Below are 17,804 nucleotides of genomic sequence, written 5' to 3'. Positions count from 1 at the left end.
CATGAGCCATTACATCTTGTAACACTCTACTGCTTGCTTCTTTGAATAGATCAGAGTTTGCTGTAGCAGGGCATCCAGCGGTGTCTGCTATAAATTAAATTTTCCCCTGCATCCTTCAGTTGTGAGCTGATAACAGTGCAACGAGGGATATGAGGCATCTGGGACCTGAGTGAACAGTGCAACCAAATGTCTGTCTCCTTAAACAATCCGATTAAAGGATTCAGATATAACCAGCAGAAGGACTGAAGGAAGTATAGGTTAGAGTGAGTGAAATCGATATCAAATCAGGTACAGAAAGAAAAATAAAGAGCAGGAAGAAAATATTGGATTAAGAGAGAAAAGAGAAAAAATGTTTTTCTTAACTTTTTAAAAATTTAAAGTTTAACAATTTTAAAATCTCCAACAATTAATACCTGAAGGACTGAGATTCCACACTGTTAATTTTCAGTGCCAGAGTTTGACTGGCAGTAATTAACATTTATCACATCATTAAAAGGATACGTGCTTTTGAAATAACAAAACTATCTGATGAGTTTAGTTCATAGTTACTGCACAAAAACAGCAACTTCATGCCAATGGTGAGGCAGACAACGAAATGCCATTTTCGTGAAGCAACTCAGACGGCAACTTTTAGATATTGGCATTTAACCATGCATCCAAATGCGCGAAGCATTAGTAACAAATTAGATGAATTAATAGCACAGATAAATTAACAGGTTTGATCAAATAGCGATTATAGAAGGTTGCAAAGTGACCAAGATTAGGAACTAAATATTCAAGGATACAACTTTTAGAAGAGATGGGCAGAATGGAAATGGAGGAGGGGTAGCCCTGATAATAAAGGATGGGATAAAGACCGAGGTGTTAAAGGATTTGAGCTCCGAAAATCAAGAAGTAGAATCATTTTGGGTGGAGCTAAGAAACAGCAAGGAGCAAACATAAAACATTGATGGGAGTTATTTCTAGTCCTGCTAACAGTGATTGCAGTGTACGGCAGAGTATAAATCAGAAACTAGAGGCGTATGTAATACAGTATTCATGGGGTACTTTAAGCTTCTCACAGACCAGGCAAACTAACTTTGCAGTAATAGTATGCAGGATAAGTTCATGAAAAGTATACAAGGTAGTTTTCTCGATCAGTATGTCAAGGAACCAACTAGGGAATAGGCTATTTTGGATCTAGTATTGTGTGGAGGGAAAGGGTTAATTAATAACCTTGTAGTAAAGGGGCCTCTAGGAAGAATGGCCATAATATGGTGGAATTTTATATTGAGTTTGAGACTGATTTAATTTTGTCCAAAACTAGGGTCTTAAATCTAAACAAAGCAATCTACCTAGGTATGAGTGGAGAGTTGGTCAAGGTAGATTTGGAAATTACGTTAAAAGATATCACGGTAGACAAGCAATGGTGAGCATTTAAAGAATCTATAATAATACAGTTTTTGTCTGTCTGCCCTTTTCTGATTGGTTGTTGGGTTGAATTGGTGGGTGGAGCCTGCTGCACATGCCTTGGTTACTGGGCTTCAGCCCCTGGCTCTTGCTGTTCCCTGGCCTCAGTTACTGGGCTGCGAACCCCGATTCTCGCAGCTCCCCGGCTGCGGTTACCGGGCTCCAGCTCTCGCAGTTCCCCAGCTCCAGTTACTGGGGATCTGTCCCCCACTCCCGCAGCTCCCTGGCTGCGATAACTGGGCTCTGGCTCCAACCTCTCACAGCTCACCGGCTGCGGTTACTGGGCTCCAGCTCTCAGCAGTTAGCCCAATATCAGTATTAGGCAAAATGCTAAAATCCAATAGGAACAGGGTAACAGAGCGCTTAGAAAATCATAATATGATTAAGCAGGTACAGCAAGCAATTAGGAAGGCAAATTTTAGCATTTGTTACAAAAGGATTGGAGTACAAGTGTAAAGAAGCCATACTATAATTATAGAGGGCGTTGGTGAGACCACACCTGGAGTACTGTGTGCAGTTTTGATTTCCTTACCTAACGAAAGATATACTTGCCCTAGAGGGAGTGCAACAAAGGGTTCACTAGACTGGTTCTTGGGGTGAGAGGCTTGTCTTATGAGGAGAGATCGAGTAGATTAGGCCTATATTCCCTGAAGTTTAGAAGAATGAGAGGTGATCTTATTGAAAATATAAAATTCTTAAGGAGTTTTACAGGGTAGATGCTGATAAAATGTTTCCCATGGCCAGGGAATCTAGAGCGGGGATCACAGTCTCAGAATAAGGGGTGGGCCATTTAGGACTGAGATGAGGAGACATTTCTTTGCTCAAAGGGTCGTGAATGTTTGGAATTTTCTAGCCCAGAATGCTGTGGATGTCCAGTCATTGAGTATATGACAGAGCTTCATAGATTTTTGGGTATTAAGGGAATTAAGGGACATGGAGGATAGTGCAGGAAAGTGGAGTTGAATTAGAAGATCAGCCATGATCTTGTTGAATAATTCCAACAACTTTTATATAGCATCTTTAAGATAATAAAATGTCCCAAGATGTTTCACGGGAGCGTTATGAAACAAAGTATGACACTGAGTCACAAAGAGAGATATTAGGTCAAAGAGGTCAGTTTTAAAGAGCATCTTAAAGGAGGAAAGCAAGGCTGAGAGAGGTGTAGGGAGTGTATTCCAGAGCTTGGGGCCTAGGCAATTGAAGGCGCAGCCATCAATGGTGGAGTAAAATCAGGGATGCACAAGCGACCGGAATTAGAGGAGTACATATATCTAGGAGGCTTGTGGGGCTGGAGGAGATTGCAGAGATAGGGAGAGGCAAGGCCGTGGAGGGATTTGAAAACTAGGTTGAGAATTTTAAAGTCAAAACATTGCTTGACCGGGAAAGGTGAGCTGAAAGGGCCAAATGGCCAATTCCATCTACTTATGTTCTTATATTCTTATCTGCTGCTTGCCTGAGATTTTTGTATCATTTGCACATCAATAATGGCAAATGCCATTAGCTTCATTGTTATTTTGACAGTAAAATCTATCCCAGTATTTCTCTTTTTCAAGTAACTATCTCCTTACTTTTTAAAAGGATTGGACTCTGCTTCTGCAGTTTTCTGTGGCAGATAATGTTTTGGATGTGAAACACTTTGGGGTACTGTTGAGTGACATGATGAGCCACTTTACAAATACAAGTTTGTTCTTTCTTTACTTGCAGTTGATAAGGAAAATACAATTTACGCTGCATTGTAGTGTGGAGACTTCTTGTAGCCTGACCGTCTGTGACTGAAGTCTCAAGCTGAGTAAATTGAATGGAATGACACCTAAGCAGCAAGGTGTCACAAAGAGCTTTTAAGCAACAATGCATCCAAAGTGACACCTTTTGAATACTAAACTAATGCAAATTGCCTCCAACTACAGAAAATAGCTGTCTGTGGCTGCTTTTAACCCCGTGTGACCTGTTTTAAACTTGCCCCTGTTGTTTCCAGTAAAAATTCCACACAGATATTGTTTTATCACAGTTGGGTAGATTGTTTTAACATTTGGCAAAACATGGCTTGGGATAGGTGGTTTTATTTGGTAGTATAATTAATGTCCAGTAATCTAATAAATATCCATCTGCAGTGAAATACTATGAAGTTTGCAAGTATGAAATTAAGTTGATGGGATTCTAGTTACCCTCCTGCCTTTTCTTTCTCATTTTCCTTGGATGGTACCCACATCTGACATGAGAGGGTTTGCTTACCCCATTCTCAGGCCAGCAGACATACATTTCAATGATGCCAGTCTAAGTCTCTGCCTTCCAGAGAGGACTGGCCTGGTTGCACTGTCTACTTCTTGTATATAAGTTGTATTGTTCCATGCGCAGGAGATCAATTAAGTGAATAAGTGTTACTGCACTGTTGGGGAGTAATTATTAGGTGCTCTATCTGCTGAAAAGCCTTTTGCAAAAAATACAGTCATTAAAAAAAAATTGAAGTCACCTAAACTGTATAGTAAATACTGTACAAATAATCTTCAATGATAAGTTTTCTGTCCCTTTATTTAAATGTCATTTCCCAGTACATCTACCTGGTGAATGCTGCTTCACACCAGCAACGCAAAAGTGAAAAATTTACCCTTTGTATATCAAAAACTTTGATTCCTTATTAATGATGTGTTTGTTCATCAGACCTGACAGTTGTGAGATGTACCTGGAAGACATTATTAAACATCGATGGGAGCTTGAAGAAGGGAGACCAAACCCACTGAAAAGCACCAAGTTCAAAGAATTACCCATTCGTTTACGTGTCGAGCTGTTGCATAGGCTATGCGACTACAGATTGGATGCAGATGACGTGTTTGATCTTTTAAAGGTACAATTTTAAATGACGGGGTGGTGCTTGTTTCACGCTATGCTCTGAAACTAACTACTTACAGAACCAGTTTTCTCCTGTTATCTCATTTTCTCCTCCTCTGAAGTCATTCACTCCCGCAGAGTCCCCCATAGGCACCCTTTAATTCTTCACTCAAGAAACCATTATTCCTTTGTGAGCACAGATTGTAAGCATTGGCAGACTATTTGGATGAATCAAAACTCATTAAAGCTCAACAGTAGCAAAAATGAAGCCATCCTGTTCTCATCCACACCTATATGTATCTGGATCTAACACAGCTCCAACAACCTTGTCATTCTCTTCAGTCCTGTAGCTTTCCATCAGAACACTGCCTTTACCCACCTCTGGATTTCTCATGCACTTCTAAAATGATTAAATTTTGCAGCATGCAAAGAGGCCATTTGACCAATCAAGCCTGCAGCAACTTTCTAGAAGGTCTATCTACTTGGTCCCATTCCCCTGATCCTTTTGAATTTTCCTTTTCTAACATCTATTCACTACTTTTAGAAATAATTATGGATTCTGTTTTTGTTAGAGGATACCATGACTTAAACCCTCTTTAGTTGTAGGAAAATTCAAACTCTTTTAAAGATGATAAATTTATTTATTTTTTTTCCCCAAAATATACTGTATTCATAAAAATCTGTAAAAAAATTACATTCCCAAACAGCATCAAGTCAAAAAGTACAAACTGCAAAGGTGAACAGTTTCCTTCTATACAATCATGAGTTGCCTCACAACACTTCCATTTCATTGTCATGCCATATTAATTTTTACATTATACAGGAGACAGGAATTTTCCCGATACAGTTCGAGGGGTTTCCATGGATCCAGCCCCTCAGTTCAGCTTGGTGGGGGGACCTTACACTGTGGTCTTTCCCCATTGAGCCTTTGCTGCGGCTGCCCCAAGCTTTAGTGCGTCCCTCAGCACGTAGTCCTGGACCTTGGAATGTGCCAGTCTGCAACATTCGTTGGTGGACAACTCTTTTCGCTGGAAGACCAGCAAGTTTCGGGCAGACCAAAGGGCGTCTTTCACCGAACAGCAGCAGTTGATGTTTGTTTCGGTGTGCGTCCCTGGGAACAGCCCGTAGAGCACAGACTCCTGTGTTACAGAGCTGCTTGGGATGAACCTCGACAAAAACCACTGCATCTCTTTCCACACCTGCTTTGCGAAGACACATTCCAGGAGGAGGTGGGCAACCGTCTCTTCCCCACCACAGCCACCGCGGGGGCATTGTGCGGAGGGGGCGAGACTTCAGGTGTGCATGAAAGATCTGACGGGGAGGACCCCACTCACCACCAGCCAAGCTACGTCTTGGTGCTTGTTTGAAAGTTCTGGTGATGAGGCATTCCGCCAAATGACTTTGACGGTCTGCTCAGGGAACCATCCGACAGGATCCACCGTCTCCTTTTCCCGTAGGGCCTTGAGGACATTCCGTGCAGACCACTGCCTGATGGACCGGTGGTCAAAGGTGTTTTCCCGCAGAAACTGCTCCACGAAGGATAGGTGGTACGGCACGGTCCAACTGCATGGAGCGTTATGCGGCAATGTGACCAGACCCATCCTTCGCAACACCGGGGACAGATAGAACCTCAGCACGTAGTGACACTTGGAGTTTGCGTACTGGAGATCTACACACAGCTTGATGCAGCCGCACACGAAGGTGGTCATCAGGATGAGGGCCACGTTGGGTACATTTTTCCCGCCCTTGTCCAGAGATTTGAACATCGTGTCCCTCCGGACCCAGTCCATTTTAGATCCCCAGATGAAGCGGAAAATGGCTCGGGTGACTGCCACAGCGCAGGAGTGGGGTATGGGACAGACCTGCGCCACGTACAGCAACAACGTGAGCGCCTCGCGCCTGATGACCAGGTTCTTACCCACAATGGAGAGAGATCGCTGCCCCCACATGCCCAACTTTTGTCGTACCTTGGCTACTCGCTCCTCCCAGGTTTTGGTGCACTCCCTGGCCCTTCCGAACCATATCCCCAGCACCTTCAGGTAATCTGACCTGACGGTGAAGGGGACAAAGGATCGGTCAGCCCAGTTCCCAAAGAAGGGCGGCACAGTGGCGCAGTGGTTAGCACTGCAGCCTCACAGCTCCAGGGACCCGGGTTCGATTCCGGGTACTGCCTGTGTGGAGTTTGCAAGTTCTCCCTGTGTCTGCGTGGGTTTTCTCCGGGTGCTCCGGTTTCCTCCCACAAGCCAAAAGACTTGCAGGTTGACAGGTAAATTGGCCGTTATAAATTGTCACTAGTATAGGTAGGTGGTAGGGCAATATAGGGACAGGTGGGGATGTTTGGTAGGAATATAGGATTAGTATAAATGGGTGGTTGATGTTCGGCACAGACTCGGTGGGCCGAAGGGCCTGTTTCAGTGCTGTATCTCTAATCTAAACATGGCCTCGCTCTTGCCGTGGTTAACTTTGGCTCCCGAGGGCAGTTCGAACTGGTCGCAGATGCTCATTAGTCTAAGCACGGACAGCGGATCCGAGCAGAAGACGGCGACGTCATCCATGTACAGGGAGGTTTTAACCTGAGTGCCTCCGCTGCCTGGGATTGTCACCCCTCTTATGCTCACATCCTTCCTAATAGACTCAGCAAAGGGTTCAATACAGCAAACAAACAAGACCGGGGAGAGAGGATAGCCCTGTCTGACTCCAGATTTGATCGGGAAACTTTTCGATTCCCACCCGTTGATTGAGTTTGCGCTACTGATGTTTGTGTAGAGCAGTTGGATCCAATTGCAGATTCCCTCCCCAAAGCCCATTTTGGAAAGCACGTCCATCATGTAGGTGTGCGATATCCTGTCAAAAGCCTTCTCCTGGTCCAGGCTGATGAGGCAGGTGTCCACCCTCCTGTCCCGCACGTAGGCGATCGTATCCCTGAGTAGCACGAGACTATCAGAGATCTTCCTGCCGGATACAGTGCAGGTCTGATCCGGGTGAAGCACCAACTCCAGAGCAGATTTGACTCGATTGGCTATGACTTTGGACAGAATCTTGTAGTCAACATTAAGCAGTGAGATGGGCCGCCAATTTCTGATTTCTGCCCTCTGCCCTTCCGCTTGTAAATGAGGGTGGTGATGCCTTTCCTCATGGACTCTGACATGCTGCCGGCCAGGAGCATACTCACGTATACTTCCAGCAGGTCCGGGCCGACCCAGTCCCACAGGGCCGAGTACAACTCGACCGGTAAGCTGTCGCTTCCGGGAGTTTTACTCGTCTCGAAGGACTCAACGGCCTTTGTCAGCTCGTCCAGAGTTAGCGGCTTGTCCAGTCTCTCCCTCCTGCTGTCATCTAAGACCTCTGTGATAGATGACAGGAAGGACTGGGAGGCTGTGCTGTCTGTGGGCTTCGCGTCATACAGCCCAGCATAAAAGGATTTGCTGATCCTTAGTATGTCGGACTGCGAAGACGTTACCGAGCCATCTTCCTCCTTCAGGCTGCTGATAACAGAGCTCTCTCTGTGTACCTTTTGGAAGAAGTAACGCAAGCACGTCTAATCCTGCTCGATGGAGCGGACTCTGGACCGGAAGATGATCTTGAAGGCCTCCTTGGCAAAGAGCGAGGCCTGCTGGCTCTTCACCCCTTGGAGGTCCTCCTTGACCTCGACCCCCATTGACTGCAACCGGAGCAGATTTTGCATACTTTTCTGGAGTCGGGACATTTCCCTCTGTCTCTCTCTCACCCTCTGAACACCTTTGTGGATGAAGAACCTCTTGATGTTCTCCTTAATCGCTTCCCACCAGTGAAATGGAGACTCAAAGAGGGGTCTCACGGTCCTCCAACCTTTGTAATCCCCTTTGAGTTCCTCAACATTCTCTGGGGTCAGCAGTGTAGCATTGAGCTTCCACGTCCCTCTGCCAACCCGCTGATTGTCCTGTAAGTGACAGTCGGCCAGTAAGAGGCAGTGGTCAGAGAAGTACACCGGCTTAAGATGATAAATTTATATCCTCTAGCTATGGGCTTAACATCCAATGGAAATGGCTTTTCCCTATTCAACGAATGAAACCCTCTCATGATTTCGAATACCTCTGTCAGATGTTATGTTTACTTTCTCTGCTGAAATGAAGCATTCTAGTTAAACGCTAACACCTTTCGTCCCAGGTATCAACTTAGTAAATCCCTTTCCATGTTTAGGGCGGCACAGTGGCGCAGTGGTTAGCACCGCAGCCTCACAGCTCCAGCGACCCGGGTTCAATTCTGGGTACTGCCTGTGTGGAGTTTGCAAGTTCTCCCTGTGTCTGCGTGGGTTTCCTCCGGGTGCTCCGGTTTCCTCCCACATGCCAAAAGACTTGCAGGGTGATAGGTTAATTGGCCATTATAAATTGCCCCTAGTATAGGTAGGGAAATATAGGGACAGGTGGGGATGTGCTGGAATATGGAATTAGTGTAGGATTAGTATAAATGGGTGGTTGATGGTCGGCACAGACTCGGTGGGCCGAAGGGCCTGTTTCAGTGCTGTATCTCTAAACTAAACTAAACTTATTAGCATCTTTCCAAAAGTTCAGGTGCCCAAAACTTGACACAATATTCTAATTGTGTTACCTTTTTGCATGAATTGTATGCATTACCCAATGTATGAAACTTACTATCCCATGCACTTGGTAGTGGTGATGACTTCCTATGATGCCTGGTTGTTACTGATCTGTATTCCAAGATCTTTATATTATTAATCTGTTGCCTTTATAAGTAAGGTTGGTTTATCAAGTCACTAGGAAAAACCTGGAGCCATATTGGACAGAATTTGTTTACAACGTGTATGATTTATTTTTGATTTGATTGTTGTCTTTATCTGTTTATCAGGGTCTGGATGCTGATAATTTGCGAGTGGAACCTTTAGGAGAAGATGCCATTGGAGCAACCTATTGGTATTTCTATGGTACTCGTTTATACAAGGAGGGACGATCTTTGACACTGGAGAAAAATCAAGCAGAAGAAATGTAATAATCGATCAGCATTTTATTTGCATAAGTTATTCCAAGTTTGTTTCTGCATGTATTTTGATTGGGTTAAAACTTCCACTCATTCCGAGACCAGGCTTTGGTCAGCAGATGATGTTTCCTAGTGGACAAGCAGACTTGGAGTCAATGTATTGGCTGAGAGTATTATTTTGTGACTGTTTAAAAATTAGATAATTTGTAGCAAAGACAGTCAAAATGTGACTAGAAATCAAAAATTTAAAGAATCAAGATATCAACCAGGAGGAACTGTTCATGTAAATTTTTATACATTGAAGTAAGGAAATCAGTAATTTCATACCTTAGAATTGCACTAGGGTTCATGCGTTCTGCTATGTCTGTGCTAGTTAATGGCAGTGACTGGTGATACTTATGTTAATTGTAAGTTTTTCAACTTTACAGGGAAAATGGAAAACTAAGTAGTTCCAATTATAAACTTTTAGACCTGAAACCTAGAAAGAGAGGCCGACCATCAAAACGAAAAAAGCTGGAAGATATTTATTTAACAACCATGAGGTGAGTTGTTTCACATTTACTGTAAATAGCACATTGGTTACTGGGTTAGTTGTGGCTAAGTGAATAGACAAGGCCTCATTCCAATTCACATCCAGCAAAGAAAAAGAAATCTGTTCATTTCAATGCAGCACTTAGTTTTGTTTTGACAACCTCCACTAAGTCCATTGCATTAAAAGAACATCACAAATTTAAATATCAGACCTGAGAATGTGGAAAGCTGACATTCTGATGTAAAAAAGTTTTTTTTGGTGGTGGGGGGAGGGGGAAATCACCTTTATGGTAAAGGCACGTTGTTGCTGAGTGCACAGAAAGCTGCAAGTTGCATTTGCCAGGTCACCTCTGCTTTGAGTGTGTTTTGCACTACAGTATTACCAAAACTAGAAGTGGTGTGCACAAATGCCATATCTGGCCTGTTGGAAGACCATACACAAATCAACGACTCTCAGAAGACCACCATCATTAACAACGAGATCAGTAGACTCAATGTGGACATTGCAGCACTTCAGGAGACACACCTCCCTGCGAGCGGATCTCTAAGAGAGCAAGACTACACCTTCTACTGGCAGGGTAGGGATCCTGAAGAACCAAGACGGCAGGGAGTGGGCTTCGCCCTCAGAATCTCTTTGCTCAGCACGATAGAGCCACCTTCAAATGGCTCGGAACGCATACTGTCCATCCGACTGCTCACCGCCTCTTGCCCAGTACATCTACTCAGCATCTATGCTCCAACACTCTGCTCCCCACCTGAAGTTCAAGACCAGTTCTACGAGGAACTCCATAATATCATTAGTAGCATTCCTAATCTTGAGAACATGGAGCTACAGCAGTGTTATATTGCTGCAGATAGTGCTGCACCTCAGGGCTATTATACACCATGATATACCAGTTAGAAAACTAGCAAAAGTGAACATGGCTTCCAAACACCTGGCAAATCAAAAATAACCTTCAAGAAAACCCGATAACATGAGAAAACAGAAGAGAGAAGAGTTCCAAAGACTTGCAGCCCTCAGAGAAAAAAATTCTCCTCATCTCTGTCTTAAATGGGCAACTCCTTATTTTCAAACTCTGTCCCCTAGTTCTAGTCTCTCCCATAAGGGGAAACATTCTTTCAACATCCACCCTTCAAGTCCCTCAGGAACTTATGTTGCAACAAGATCACCTCTCATTCTTCTAAACTCCAATAGATGCAGACCCAACGTGTCCAATCTTTCTTCTTAAGGTAACCCTCTCGTGCCAGGTATCAGTCATGTAAATCTTCTCCGAACTGCCTCTTAACGTATGGCATCAGGCTCCTCTGTATTAACTATGCTCCCAGTTTGGTACTGTCCACAGATTTTGAAGTCGTATTTTTTTAATTTCATGTCGGGCATGTGGGCATCACTGGCAAGGCTAGCATTTATTGCCCATCCCAAATTGCACTTGAAAAGGTGGTAATGAGCCACCTTCTTGAGCCACTGCAATCCGATTCCCGAGTCTAAATCTATTATACAATATTCCTTCACTTCAGGTATGTGAATGAAACCTTGAAAAGGATCCAAGTGTTACATAGAATATCCAGCACACAAACAGGCCATTAGGCCCAACTAGTCTGTGCTGGTGTTATACTCCACACAAGTCTCCTCCCAATCCATCTCCTCATCTCCAGCTGTTCAGCATACCTTTCTATTCCCTTTTTTCTTGTGTACTTGACTAGATTCCGTTTGAAAACATCTAAGCTATTTCAATCAGCCAGCTCCTGTGGTACCGAGTTCCATATTTAACCACACTGAGTAACAAAATTTTTCCTTATTTCCCTATTGGTTTTATTCGTAACTACCTTGTATTGATGGCACCTAGTTTTGGATTCTCCCACAAGTGGAAATATTCTCTTTGCATCAACCCTGTCCAACGTATTCAAAGGTGCAAGTTTTATATTGAAGGTTCTGAGAGGTGTTTTTTTTTTTCCCCGCCACCAGAGAAAATTAAAATTTTTTGGCAGTTTTTGTGCATTTTTCTATGCTTTAGAATCTACAGTGAATGTGAGTATTGCCTTTTTATCATCTCAAAAAGTAAGCAACTTTTGTTCCATTTTATTGAAAATTACTCTGTAATTGCTATTTCTAGTAAACTTTAAATAGAAGTAAAAATAAAGACGTGCATTTATGTTGTGCCTTTCATGACCTCAGGATATCCCAAAGTACTTTACAGCCAAAGAAGTACTTTTGAATTGTCTTCACTGTTGGAATGTGGAAAACATGGCAGACAATTTGCATATATCAAGTTTCCACAATCAACTCTGGAATAATGACCAGATAATCTGTTTTTAATGATGTTGGTTGAGGGATAAATATTGGTCAGGACACCAGGAATAGCTCCCTTATTCTTTGACGACTGCAATTGTTGACAACGCGATCGGTAGGTGGCGCTGTTTTGGCACATGCGCAAATACAGCATGTGCCACGAAAACGTCACAGCTTGCGACTGTAGCAGCTGCCAGGACTAAAGATGGCGCTGCTCAAAAAATCACAGAGATGAAACCTGACAAACACGTGGCAGAATACAATGGCCGGAGTGAGAGAGCAGCGCGGGGGCCGGGGAGAGCAGCGCGGGGGCCGGGGAGAGCAGCGCGGGGGCCGGGGAGAGCAGCGCGGGGGGACCAGCGGTAGCGGTGCCGGGGGGTAAGGAGGGGGGGAAGGGAGAGGGGGGAGAAAGAGGGAGGGGGGGAGAAAGAGGGGTAAAGAGAGGGGGAGAAAGAGGGGTAAGGAAGGGAGAGGGGGAGAAAGAGGGGTAAGGAAGGGAGAGGGGGAGAAAGAGGGGTAAGGAAGGGAGAGGGGGAGAAAGAGGGGTAAGGAAGGGAGAGGGGGAGAAAGAGGGGTAAGGAAGGGGGAGGGGAGAAAGAGGGGTAAGGAAGGGGGAGGGGGAGAAAGAGGGGTAAGGAAGGGGGAGAGGGAGAGGAAGGGGGGAGGGAGAGAGCTGGGGGAGAGGGAGGAAGGGGAGAGAGTGGGGGGGGGGAGCAGCGGAACGGAAGAGGAGTGCCTTTTTCTGTGCATGCGCCATAAACACAACAGCAAAAGACTTACTGGCCAATCCCTGGACCCGGTGACACCAAGGTCTTCGCACGCTCGCTCCCCGCGGCTCTCTACGGCCTCTCGCTTCCGGCCCCCTCCATTCAGCCGTTCCCTCCAGCTGCGGATGCCCAATCCAGTTGCTTTCTCCCCTACCCAGTTGCTTTCTCTACTTCTCCACAGTACTTCAGGCATTGCAACTGTTTGGTCCCTGCATTTTGCATGCTCCGTCTCCCCACCCCTCCCCGCTCTCCCCACCCCTCCCCGCTCTCCCCACCCCTCCCCGCTCTCCCCACCCCTCCCCGCTCTCCCCACCCCTCCCCCTCTTCACCCACCCCTCCCTCTACCCCCCCACCATAGTTGAATATCTGAAGTGCAGTTGCAAAGTCGGGGAAATAGCATGCAAAACAAAACCTCAACAATTCTGGGTTTAATTATTGAAAAGTTTTATTAAGTTCATTAAGTATCCGAGGAACTGCTGTGCATGGATACATGAGTGTTGTGTCCAGCATTCCCGTTAGACAGACAGGCCGAGTCTCTGCTATGCACAGCTAAAGAGATTGTTCCTGGAGAGCCTTGTGGTGAATAAACGCTTGGCTCTCTATTCCACTACTGTATTGTCCATGTGAAGAAGGCAAAGTCACAAGAGTCTGAGCTCAGTCTCTTCTTGCTGAATGTTTCCCAAGTGCTTGACCCCTTTGGACGCCCTCTCTGCTTGACAGGCAGCAACTGGCAATTGCGGAGTCTCACAAGGCTCTGCATGGTTGTTTCAACGTCGGATGGGGAAACAGGTGGCTGTGTGTCCATGAGCACTGCCCTGATGGGTGTAGGAGCAGGTAACTGTGTGCCCATGAGCACTGCCCTGATGGGTGTAGGAGCAGGTAACTGTGTGCCCATGAGCACTGCCCTGATGGGTGTAGGAGCAGGTAACTGTGTGTCCATGTGCACTGCCCTGATGGGTGTAGGAGCAGGTGACTGTGTAACTGAGCAGCAAGGAGAGGGTACCGCAGGTAGGGGAAGTGGAGATTTGAACAGGCAGGCATATGTATGGTCCATCAGATCATTAGGCCAGGGGGTGAGACGCTCAGGATCCAGGGTTTGTGACACGTGACTGATGTCCAGCGCGCGGCCACCTCCATCCGAAGGTGCTTCCGGGCAATTGTTGGGCATAGTAAATGGCTCCATCTCATCAGCCAGTCCTTGCTGCCAGCGGAGAGTCTGTTGCCGCAGCCAGTCCAATCTCCTCATGAATGCTGCCGTTCCACTCTGCAGAACGGCCTGTTGTAGCTGGTACAATTGATCTGAAAGCAAGCGGTATTTTTCATTGTGGCTGAGGGGCCTTGGCTGTTCCTCTGTAATCACAATGGCAGCAGCCATGCCTGTCGTCGTTGGTGTCTGAGATGCACGCCAGCGACAATTGGGGGCGAGCCTGTCCAAAGGCAGACCCAGATGCCTCTGCACAACAACAGCATGTTTGCAGGGCAACAAAGTCTGAATGGAGAAGATGCAGCTGCAGGTAGCCTGGCCATCATGTATCTGCAGTGTGTACTGTTTGGCGCCAGAAATCACAGTCACTGTGCCTTCATCCTGCTACATGCGGTGGCCCAGACAATGGAAATGTTTTCAGAGCAACTTACAAAGGCAGAGCAACTTACCTTGGAACAATCTCCTGTGTCAAATAAAAATGAAGCAAGTGTCCAAAACGAATAAATAATTCAGATAAAATGCGAGAAAATGCCCGACGAAACCTCCCCTCCTTCCACTTTCAAAAAGTCGCGCCGAAGCTTTGACGCATGCGGAGAGGCCAAACTGACGCGTCGGCGAGGAAGACGAAATAACGCGATGACGTAATCTGCGCATGCGCACAACGGTCCTGACAGGTCGGACCGCAGCGCATGCGCAGAGATCAGGAGACTGTGTGCGCATGCGCGTACCGCATCATCTGCGCATGCGCAAAGCGGTCCTGGTCAGCCGGACCGCAGCGCATGCGCAGGGGGCATGAGACCGTCTGCGCATGTGCGCACCGCGGTGCATCCTGATGACGTGTCCGATGAAGTAGCGTTGTCATGAATTACTTTGTTCTTTGACATAGTGCCATGGGATCTTTTATCCATCTAAGATAGCAGAAGGGACTGACATTGAGTTCAATAATTTCAGAGCATGACAGGCCCCCTATTTTACTTTTATTTTTAGTTTTTTCCTTTTTTTAATATATTTTTTTGTGTTTATTTTATTTCATCTTAGTTTGTTCAGTTTGCTTACCCACTTTTTTTCATGTTTGTACTTGCAGCTGTTCAATTTTCAGTCCGTTAACACCCTATCTGTACTAATGCTTTCTCTTTCAACACACCATTAACATATTATTTGCCTTTGCTCCACGAACTTCTGGTCAGCTATTCTGTGACCTTGTCCTATTTACACCTTCTCCTTTGTTATCTCTTGCCCCACCCCCGCTTTACTTGCTTATAACCTTTTACAATTCTAATATTTTCTAGTTCTGGAGAAGGGTCACTGACCTGAAACGTTAACTCTGCTTCTCTCTCCATAGATGTCGCCAGAGCTGCTGAGTATTTCCAGCATTTCTTGTTTTTATTTCAGATTTCCAGCATCCGCAGTATTTTGCTTTTATTATAGCAGAAGGGCCCTTGGTTTAACATATCATCTGAAAGTCAACACCTCAAACAATGTCGCGCTCCCCCTACTTCGCTGTGGAGTGTCCGTCAAAATCTTTGTGCTCAAATCACTGGAATTGGAGTTGAATCCAAAACCTACTGACTCAGCCAAGAGTGCTGCCAAATGAGCCACAGCTGTCAGGCTTATTAAACGCCATATTATTCCAGTCTAGTCTGTAGGCTGTAAATGTATGACAGTAACAATCCTTACAAATGCTGCCCCTTCCCTCCAGAAAATTTAAATTAAGTTTATATTAAAATTCTCTCCCACGGAAAGCAGCAAATGCTAGCTCAATTAATTAATTTAAAGCTTAAGTTGGGAGATTTTTGCTATCCATGGTTAAGAGATTTGAAGCCAAGGTGGGTGGTTGGAGCTAGGATGTGAATCTGCCTTGATCTTATTGAATCGCAGAACAGGTTTGATGGGCTGAATGGCCTGCTCCTGTTGCTATGTTCCTATACAGGTCCAGCATTGAGCCACTCCTATTCCCTGACCCTGAGCCCAGTATTGTCCAGCTGTCTTCCCAGTAATCATTGACCCCCATCCCCATCCTGACCACGTAAACACTTGTGATAATTCTGATCAATGTTTAGGATCTGGTTATGTGGCTTTATGTCGAATTATGGGCACCATACTTTATAAAAGACACGAGGCTTTAGAGAGGATACAAAGGAGATTTACTAGAATTGCACCAGGGGTGAGGAACTTGAGTTATGTGGAGAGACTGAAGAAGCTGGTGGTCTCCTTAGATCAAAGAATATTAAGGGGAGAGTTAAAAGAGCTTTTGATAGAGTAGATGGAGAGATATTGTTTCCAGTGGCAGGAGGATCAGTATCCAGGGGATACAGATTTCGGGTAGTTGCGAGATGAAGAGAACATTTTTGGCTTGGTGAGTTGTTATGATCTGGAATGCACTGCCTGAAAGGGTGGTGGAAGCAGATTCAGTAGTAACTTTCAGAAGGGAATTGGATAATTACTTGAAAAGGAAAATTTTGCAAGGCTATGGGGAAAGAGCAGAGGAGTAGGACTAATTGAAGTGCCGGCACAGGCATAATGGACTGAATGGCCTCCTTCTGTATTATGTGATTCTATGATAAAATAGTGCATTTCGAGTAAGAAACAATAGAAAAAACATGCATTTCGTTAGCACCTTTCATGACCACAGTGTCCCAAGTGCTTTATAGCCAATGAAATACTTTGTTTGAAGTATAATCAATGTTGTAATGGAGGGAAACATGGCATCCAATTGCACACAACAAGATACCACAAACAGCAATGAAATAACTGACCAGATAATCTGTTTTCTTTAGTAATGTTGGTTGAGGGATAAATTTATCCAGGATACTGGGAGAGCTCACTGCCCTGCTGCTCTTTAAATTATGGAATAAGATCTTTTCTGCCCACCTGATCAGGCAGAAGAGAATTTGTTTGATCAACTGTGTCTGAACAATGGAACCTCCAGGGCAGCACAGTGGCACAGTGGTTAGCACCGCAGCCTCACAGCTCCAGCGACCCGGGTTCAATTCTGGGTACTGCCTGTGTGGAGTTTGCAAGTTCTCCCTGTGTCTGCGTGGGTTTCCTCCGGGTGCTCCGGTTTCCTCCCACAGCCAAAAAGACTTGCAGGGTGATAGGTAAATTGGCCAATATAAATTGCCCCTAGTATAGGTAGGTGGTAGGGGAATATAGGGACAGGTGGGGATGTGGTAGGGATATGGGATTAGTGAATATGGAATTAGTGTAGGATTAGTATAAATGGGTGGTTAATGGTCGGCACAGACTCGGTGGGCCGAAGGGCCTGTTTCAGTGCTGTATATCTAAATCTAATTCTAAATCTCCAACATTGCAGCACTCCCTCATTTACTGCATTGAAATGTAAATCTACTTTATATATTCAAATTTCTGGAATGGGACTTGAACCTTCTGGCTCAGCGGTGAGACTGCTACGACTGAACTGAGGCTGACACTTCATTTAAAACACCTTTTATACTTCACAATTGATATAATTTTAATCTTAAAATACAGTTTTCAACAGGTCAATCAAACTAAGCTTTCCCAATGCTGCTTTCAGTTTCTGTTTTTTCTCCTTTCTTTCTGCATTATCTATCTTTTCTCTCTTCTTGCTATCACTCTCTCTTTCTCTGTTCTTTCTATCTCTTCCTTTCTCCCTCTTTTTTTCTACCTCTTTCCTATCCCAAAGTGACCCCCACCACTGTTAATTCTTGCCCATTTTCTCCCCCCACCCTTTCCAAGCAGCCCTGTTCTTGGTTCACACACCTTTCCCAGGACCAATGCTCTA

At 45.1% G+C, this 17,804-nt stretch overlaps 1 protein-coding gene across 3 annotated transcripts in view; it reads left to right on the top strand.

The window, feature by feature from the left end:
• The window catches only part of cecr2 (CECR2 histone acetyl-lysine reader), a 178,097-nt gene that overhangs the window by 85,541 nt on the left and 74,752 nt on the right, over positions 1-17,804 (top strand). For all 3 annotated transcript variants that reach the window (XM_068050654.1, XM_068050653.1, XM_068050652.1), the window contains exons 3-5: positions 4,108-4,291; positions 9,121-9,257; positions 9,678-9,791. In XM_068050654.1, coding sequence (XP_067906755.1) covers positions 4,108-4,291; positions 9,121-9,257; positions 9,678-9,791 — 435 coding nt within the window. The remainder of the gene's footprint in view (positions 1-4,107; positions 4,292-9,120; positions 9,258-9,677; positions 9,792-17,804) is intronic.

Source organism: Heterodontus francisci, chromosome 18, assembly GCF_036365525.1.
Source record: "Heterodontus francisci isolate sHetFra1 chromosome 18, sHetFra1.hap1, whole genome shotgun sequence".
Lineage (NCBI taxonomy): Eukaryota > Metazoa > Chordata > Chondrichthyes > Heterodontiformes > Heterodontidae > Heterodontus > Heterodontus francisci.
This window is presented reverse-complemented; position numbering and strand designations above follow the sequence as displayed.